The 8791-nt window shown below is 44.4% G+C and overlaps 1 protein-coding gene across 1 annotated transcript in view; it reads right to left on the bottom strand.

Annotated features, from left to right (window-relative positions):
* She (Src homology 2 domain containing E) overlaps nt 1-8786 on the bottom strand; it is a gene marked incomplete at its 5' end in the record, with an annotated part of 21615 nt that extends 12829 nt beyond the window's left edge. The window contains 2 exons of the mRNA XM_015502655.2: nt 5687-5813; nt 8388-8786. Coding sequence (XP_015358141.1) covers nt 5687-5813; nt 8388-8786 — 526 coding nt within the window. The remainder of the gene's footprint in view (nt 1-5686; nt 5814-8387) is intronic.
* Between the last annotated feature and the right edge of the window lie 5 nt (nt 8787-8791).

The following is an 8791-nucleotide window of genomic DNA, read 5'->3' as shown; positions in this document are numbered from 1 at the left end:
GTACCAAACAAACAAACAAACAAAAAGTATATTTCCTGTTGTGTTTATAAAATGTCAATTAGAGACTTCCTCCTCTGTGTTTCATACAATCTTTTTTTTTTTTTTTTCTTCATTGCCTATTCTCGATGGAGATACGGAACAAGAAACAAAACATATTCTGTTCTTGGTTCAATTAAGATAAGGCTGGCATTTAAAAAAAAAAAAAAGGACTTTTCTAAAGAACTAAGAAGAAGGAAGCAGAAAACACAAAGGAATTCAAAGGATGAATTTAGAATTTTTAGGTTTCTAATCAGAAGTTGTTTACCCTCCGTTGAGACTGTCTGGCAGAGTCTGGGGAAAGCCTTCCTCAAGGTGCTGCCTTCAATTCTGCCCGAGAAGCCCTTGATTTCAATCTCAAGACAGGAGTCGAGCTCACATGGAAATTTCAATAAATTTGCATTCAGATGAGGTGTGGTGATTGGAATCTGGGGTTCTTATTACACATGTGTTTGAATTTTCCTTGCTAGGAGGCCCTGGCACTCCTCCTGTTTCGGATAGCCTGGGCCCAGGTCTGGGAGATACGCTGGAAAACATGTAGCTCAGAACGTCCCTTTCTTTGCATGGTCTTGGGATGGGGAATCTGCAAAGTATCATCACCTTTGGCAACAATGTTTAATCAGGGGAAAAAGGGTTTGGACAGAGCATCCTTCCCCCTTCCAGGGGAGTAACCTTCCAGTCCCCTCCAACACCTGGCTGCCCCCAACCTGAGGCTCCATAGAAACAGAAACAATCGTGGGGCTGCAGCCGACCCTTCCTGCAGGGAGAATGGCCCCTGACGTGCAGAGCTGGCTCCAGAGGAAACAAGCCTGAGAAGGAGGAAATGGCAAGAGGAAGCTACGCCCTGGCCCGATAGAGGCCATTTACCGCGGCAGACAACAGAGTGCAGTGGACGGCGGCAGATAAACACGGCAGGCAGAGGAGGAGGGCGCCCCGCACCAGTTAAAATGGCAGCTGGTCGGTGTAGAACCTGAGGGGCCCGAGATTCCCACTTCGGAACTCCCCGTTCTCCCTGTTATAAGGATGCCGTTCGTGTTTAAAACGTGGCAGAAAACTTTTTAAATGAAATTACTTACAGTTAGCAATTAATATCATTCTATGTTGTCCAGAATTTTCTTTAAAAATGGGATTTGATTCTTCCTGCAGTGTCTAAACAATGGCCACATTTTGGGGGTATGCCAGGTACAGGATGGTGTGAGATCCCAGGGAAGCCTCAGAACGCACCAACAGAAGTGCTGTCCCCTTCACAGGTGAGCACACTGAGGCCACCGTCACGTGGTGGTTAGTGGGGAGCCATTTATTACAGACCCCAGAGCTCATGCTTTCTCTGCCTCTCTCTGTACTGGGGACTGAACCCAGGGGCACTCTACCCCGGAGCTACATTCCTAGACCTCTATTTTTTATTTGAGACAGTCCCACTAAGTTGCTGAGGCTGGCCTATAACTTGGAACCCTCCCGCCTCAGTCTACAGAGTTGCTGGAATTACAGGTGTGAGCCACCACACCTGCCCGGAGCCCAAGGCTTTCTCTGCCATACCTTCATGTTCAGAAGATTTCAAGAAAAATATTAATTTCAATTTTAAATAACAGATGTCTCCCCTTAATCCCTTTCATTTTTTTCCAAAACATTAAACATAAAGCCTCATAGGGTTCTTGTTTCCTCTTGGAATCAGAAACAGGGATACTATGCAACTTTTTTCTTTTCTTTTTGATACCAAGGATTGAACTGTGGGATGCTCAACCCCTAAGCCAGCTCAACCCCAATCCCCAGTCTCTTTTAGTTTTTCAGACAGGATCTTGCTCAGTTGCTTAGGGCCTCACTAAATGGCTGAGGCTGGCTTTAAACTTGTGATCCTCCTGCCTCAGCCTCCTGAATCCTGCTAGGATTACAGGCATGCACCACGATTTCAGCCTAGGCAACTTTTTTTTTTTTTTTTTTTTTTTTTTTTTTACTTTTTATCAGTGTTTAAGCTTTTGATATGAAATTAATATTTTCTTATCAAATAAATATCTGGAAAAAAAGCCAGTATAATTCAGAAACCCTGACATTTAATAAGGAAATTAGAGATAAATCAAGACATCTGGGCTGGGGATTTATGTAGCACAGTGATAGGTGCTTGCTTAGCATGAGTGGGGCCCACCATTTGATCCTCAGCACTTCAAAAAAAAAGTGCCCATGTGCCATGTGTATTTATTTTCTATGATAGTTTTTAAAATACAAACCCCAATATTGAGTTCTCCTTTAGATTGTCTATTTAAACAAACCAACACAACCATTTGGGGAGAAAAAAATAAAAATTTAAAAATAATCTTTGACCCGTGCTCAAGAGCCAAAACCAAAGGTTGCTGAATGACCTTGTATGTCCCCTCTTGGCTGGGGAATTTGGACAAGTTACTTCATGTTTCTGAACCTAGGTTTCTTCAACTGTGTAGAAGAAACCAATCTTACAGGGTTATTGTAGGATTTAGTGGGGTAATTGGGTAAGTCTGGCAGCCAGTAAGCCCTGGACTTGCAGCTGTATGATACCAAGCCCAAAAAGAATTTTCATGCTAACTAATGGCTACTTTAGGAACCTTCTAAAGACCCATCCAATGCTCGAGTGGCTAACAATCATAATGCTAAATTATGTAGGATATTTCTGTGAAGTACTGAGCTAAAATGTTCCTGCTAATTTAGCAGAAAAACAATACAGCCTTACGTTAACATTGCCTTGTATTCATAGTCATATCTTTTTATGAACAATCCTTTGAATAAATCTCAGCGATAATTTATTCATAAAGTCTCTCTCTTTCAATGCCAGGGATTGTACCCAGGGCCTCATACATGCTAGGATATTCCAAAATTTTATTAGTAGAAAGTAATGCCTGGGACCAGGAATATAGGTCAGTGGTACAGTGCTTGCCTAACATGCATAAAGTCCAGGTTTTGATCTCAGCACTGCAAAAAAATGAAATAAAAACAAAAAGAAAAATTCAGAAATTTGGACTTGACCACTAAGCATACAAGGAACTGAATAAAAAAAAAAAAAGTAAAAGGTTAAAAAAAAAATAGCAGCAAATCTTTGATTTCTAGCTTCCATAAACTCACTTCCTGTTTTTCTGTCCAGCTGTGTATGAGTAGACTAAGAGGTAGATTCTCCACATTGATCAAGATATGTGATATATATTTTAACGAATAATAAAATATTCTTAAGATCACTATTATATGCTTTTTAAAAAAATAGCTTTATTTATTTATTTTATTGGTTCTGGGGATTGAACTCAGGGACACTCAACATCCCCAGCCCTATTTTGTATTTTATTTAGAGATAGGGTCTCACTGAGTTGCTTTAGTGCCTCACAGTTGCTGAGGCTGGCTTTGAACTCGCAATTCTCCTGCCTCAGCCTCCCAAGATGCTGGGATTACAGGCATGCACCACCACGCCCAGCTAATATAATGCTTTTTAAGAACAAAATACTATATACTTATATTACTAGTTTAAAAAAGCTACTAATTTAGATTTTTAACAAATTTGAATTTATTTACCAAAGGAGTATATTAGTTTTGTATTCTTAAATGAATTTATTCACAAATTGTTTAAGACAGAATCTGGACAATAAAACTCAAATATTAAATGCTAACTATTATTATATTATTTCATGTTGGACAATTTTGACTTTTTTAGATATTTGTTTGTTTATTTATTTTTAAATTTTTTGAGCCAGGGTCTTGCGAAGTTGCTAAGGCTGGCCTCCAACTTGTTATCCTTCTTCCTCAGCCTCCCAAGTTGCTGGGATTACAAACATGTGCCACAAAATTTTGACTTTAAATGTCTGTAATGTTCTTAGTGAGTGGGGAGATGCCCTACACATGGGTCAAGTTCACAGTGCTTTTGCATGTACCATTTCAAGTGTGCCTGAGCGCCTCGTGGTGTTGGGGGGCAGGCCACTCAGTTTGGAGTGGGAGATCTGGGTTCTAATTCCCGCTCTGTGTCTTATTTAAAAGTCTTGTGATTGTAGAAAAGTATGAATCCCTCAGGTCTTGTTTTTTCACCCTGTACCAAGAGGGACAGTATTGCAGTCCCCTAGCTTATAGAACTCTCTGTGGGGATTACTTAAAACAAACCAACCAACCTATATTCAGTTTTTTTTTTTTTTTAAAGAGAGAGTGAGAGAGATAGAGGTAGAGAGAGAGAGAATTTTTTAATATTTATTTTTTAGTATTTGGCGGACACAACATCTTTGTTTGTATGTGGTGCTGAGGATCGAACCCGGGCCGCACGCATGCCAGACGAGCGCGCTACCGCTTGAGCCACATCCCAGCCCCTATATTCAGTTTTTTAAAACACAGCATTTTCCCTGTTATCAGCAGGACTCCCAGATAAACAGCCGATACAGTTCAGATCAACCGCCTACTCCAGTTAAAGAGAAAGGCAAGAACCAAAACCCAAAGACAAAGAAAGGTGAATCAAAGTTAAGCATGAACTTATTTTTCTTTTTAGAGAATCCTTTCCCTCAGTCGTATGTAAAGGCCAATCCTTTCCCTGTTCCTCTCAAGCCGCTGATATTTTTTAAAATTCTGACTAAGTTCATTTTCACTTCCTCTCATTCACAGATTTCATTAAGGGTCATAGTCCGGTGACCTGAGGGTCACAGCCTGGCCAGGGTACACCCTCCCCAAACGGGATGCCTTATCTCTGTAAGCAGAGAGGCAGGAAACAGAGCCCAGCTTTCCTGCGCCAGCCCCTGTTCACTCTGTGCCGGTCTCGGTCTCGGCCCTTCCAGGCCCTGCCACTGACCCTTGCTCACCGCGCGGAAACTGGCGGAGGGAGCCTGGGCTTTTCAACTGTTCAAACTGTCTCTAACCAACGGCTGACCAACGGCTCCTTTCCCAGGCATGAACCCCAGGACACTGGAACAACTCCCCTGAGTCAACACTCAAGCTGCATTTTCCAATACAGATTAGGTGAATGAGTGATTGACTCTAAAATTTCCAAATAAATCAAATAAGTAGTCTGCATCCTTTTGATTAAGCCTCGTTAATACCAACTGAAGAGCACTGCGTACAAAAAGGAAAAGTTTGACATCAAAAGTGACAGCGGGCTGGCTTAGCTCACAACTGCAATAGTTTTCAGTTGAAAAAAAATCAGTCTTAAAAATTGGTTTGATTTTCGGTGGGATGGCTGGTTAGTGACAGTGATTGCTAATTATTCCTTAGTAATTTGAAACGGTGCTCCAATTTAGTAGAAAAGAATCTACTGAAATATGGAGGATTATGTCATGGTGGCAACTTTTCACAACTTGAAATCCCTTAAGGATGTATTTGTCTCTTGGTCCTGACTTATAACTCCCACTGTGGACGTCAAAGCTTTGAGTTGTGGCCAAGAAATATATATAACTAACCCTAAAACTGGAGACCACATTCTGAGCAGGTGTGCGAACTCCCAAGTGTCATCCGGCATAGAATTAGAAAAACTTAAAAGAAAAACAAAACTGCCGACTCTAAAACTGGGAAGGTCCCTAAGCCAACATTTTAGTTTGGGGTCTAATTTCTGCTTTTTCAGGTCAGCAGGATCTGGCTTAATTGCTTTCTCCCCTTCCCCCCAAATAGACTCTGGTTACCACATTATAACACTTCAAGGGAGGGTGAGATTTCTGCCCCTGTCACAAACCTGTTATCATTTGCTGGGCATCGTAGGGCTCCATGTAACCGTCATTCTCACCCACTCTCTCTGCATCCCGCTGACCCTTTGTCCGTTTGGCATCGTAAGGGTCAGCGTAGTCTTCTAAAATGATGACCTATCAAATAACAAGAGGACAGTTACTAAGGGTGATCATATACCAAATGGTAATGCCATCAAGACGGCTACTGAAATCTCCTGCAGATCTGAAGAGAATCAAAGTCTCCCGCGGGTTCCAGACAGCTTTCACACTTGACCATGCGTCTCCGCTGGACAAACGACTTACTTTTAATCTTGGTGATACAACTGATTTGCAACCATTCCTATACACTCTTTCACTTATCCCCCAAATTCCTCTTACCTTCTTTTCTCTCCCCAAGCAATAAAGCATTTGTCAGTTAGAGGGTGAGTGGGCAGTGGGAAATACAGGGTGTCTATGGCTTAGCATATAAAAAGGTGAACTGGAGCCTAGGCGGTGGTGCAGGTGATTCCAGTGACTTGAGAGGCTGAGGAAGGAGGACCACAAGTTCAAGGCCAGCCTCAGCAACTTAGCAAAACCCTGTCTCAAAATAAAAGGGCCACTGATGTCTGGGTTCAATCCTCACTACCTAAAAGGAAAAAAGACAAAAAGAAAAGACTAACTGGTCTACTACATACCCCGGGTTGTGGGTCTTTCAAGCCCAGTCAGCTGAGCACCGGTCACAGTGAGTCAGCCAGTCGCTCCCCAGCACGCGGGGATGAGCATGGTGAGGGAGTCAAAATGAACCCAAGACTTGCTTCTTGCCCTCAAGGAATTTTAAAATAGTTCTAAAAGAGACAGACTTCATGAAGGAGAAATAATGCTGAACAGTGTTATAGGAGTTCAAGGTTCAGCAATTCACAGGCAGCTTGATTCTCTGAGATCATCAGGTGGTTTTGATGGTATTTGTGTCTGAGAACAGTTATCTTTCCAAAATGGAAGGTACCTAGAGAGAGGTGTGTGCCATAACTCTATTCTGCAGTGACTGGGTGACAACACCAAAAACAAGTGACCCTTTTCAGGAAAGCAGCTCTGGACCTATTCCACCACCTCTGATATAAAACTGTCTCCAAAAAGTTCCTGGAGAAGAGCCACTGGAGCTGGCAGGAAGATAAACGAGGGAGAAGTGAAGAGGGGGTCAGGAGAAGAGTTCTCCACCAGGGGGGAGATGGCCCAAGAAACCTCAGACCCCCAGAAGTGGTGCCCAGGAAACAGCCAGCAGCCTGTGGAGGACTGTGATGACTCCTCACTCCATCTCTTCTCCTTGACCACCAACATGTGCACTGCAGCTGCAAGGCACAGACGGGATACTAGGTCCCTGGTCAGGTGGACACCAAGTAACCTATGGGCTGGGTCCTGTCCATCTTTATGTTCTCTCTAATCAGCACCTGGCATAGGGTCGGCACGCTGTGAATACTGGGGGCAGAACTGAATGGAGGAATGAATGCAGGTGCCCAGAGCATGCCGCGTGGTCTGCGCTACAGGTTACTGACTGTCCAGGTATGCAGCATGTTTGAAGGCTCACAAGAAAAAGATTAAAGTTCCTATGACAGGAAGCACTTGCCTGAATGAGTCTTAAGATCTCAATTTGAGCCCTCCCCTCTCCTTCTCCCTCTTTCATGTGGAAGAGAAATGACCCAACCCAACCAACCAACCAACCAAATCAGCTCATTCCTGTAAGAATGGAGAGTCCGGGCTGGGTTTGTGGCTTGGCGGTGGAGCGCTGGCCTCGCATGTGTGAGGCATTGGGTTCAATCCTTAGCACCATATATAAATAAATAAAAATTTTAAAAAGCCCATCAACAACTAAAACAAAATTAAAAAAAAAAAAAAAAAAGAATGCAGAGTCCCCTCCCATGTCCACATCCCTTTTCTTACTTTTCCACATTGGACAGCACCCAGAAAACCTCCAGTGAATCAGAAGCAGGAAGTACCTTCTTCTTTCCTGCTCAGTAATTTCCCTAAGGGCATTTCCTTGTCATAGTCCCTTAAGCTTCAGTACCCTGTGTCCCTTATCCTATATGACTACCGCACAGCAAATGTCTGCGGAATGAATGGAAGGACTGTCATCTTGCAGGGTTGCTGAAATTTTGAGAAACCTTTTATGAGGTGTAACTGCAGGGGATGATGAAATCCCAAAGCCAGCCCAGAAGTGGGTGCCCCCCCCCATTTCCTGAAGCTTCCAAATCCACACCTACCCAGTTAAGAGGTGACCATTCCTTATGCTCTAGGATAGGCATACACAAGTCTAGCTTTGCAGATGCCCTGGATGTCAAAATTAAAATAAACCACATCTATAAAGGGGCCAATTTACCACTTTCGATTACTCTTTAAACTAACAAAACTAAATACAGGGAGGTGGCTCAGTGGTGGAGTGTCCCTGAGTATTTCAATCCCTGGTACCAAAACAAGACAACAACAGCAGAAAGCCCCAAACACTAAATACATTTATTAGTCCATTTCTGCGAAGTCCTCCAGCCCGAGGATGAAGATTTTCCAGGATCATATATACTGGAATGATTTCAAAGGATGGCTCGGGAGTCACAGTGCAAGAGTGGGGGACGGACCTTGGGGGTCCAGCCTCCCTTTCTCTTAGGTGTGAAGCCTCCTGCTCAGGGGCTCACGGTGGTCCCCTGGCACTGCGAAGTGGCTCGAGGGAGGGTGAATTCTTACCGTGTCCTGCTGCTTCATGACCTTGCCCTTGTCCAGCTCGGGGCCGAGGGAGGAAGGTGAAGAGGACGCAGAGGAGCAGCTGCTGCTGGTGCTGCTGCTGCTGGTGCTGGTGCTGCTGCCGCCGCCGCCGCCGCCGGGGTAGCTGCTCTTTCCGTTCTTCTCCTGGGTGTCCACCTTGATGAGCCTGTTGATGTAGGTGCTGCAGCCCGAGCTCTTGGCCGTGCCCCGGTGGGGCTCCTCCTCCGTGGCCCGGGAGTTCTTGCGGCCTTTGCCCGCCGCGGCCTGAATCAGACCCTGAAGGCTGTCCCGGGACAGCCGGCTGTCCTTGGGGGCGCCGCCGGCCCTCCCGGCCCCCAGCTCGGCCGCCGAGTTCTTGCGGCCCTTGCCGGGAACGGGCCCCGCAC

The sequence above is a fragment of the Marmota marmota genome, unplaced genomic scaffold (genome assembly GCF_001458135.2).
Source record: "Marmota marmota marmota unplaced genomic scaffold, marMar, whole genome shotgun sequence".
In the NCBI taxonomy this organism is placed as follows: Eukaryota; Metazoa; Chordata; class Mammalia; order Rodentia; family Sciuridae; genus Marmota; species Marmota marmota.
Note: the sequence above shows the minus strand (reverse complement) of the source record. Positions and strands in the feature narration are given on the sequence as shown.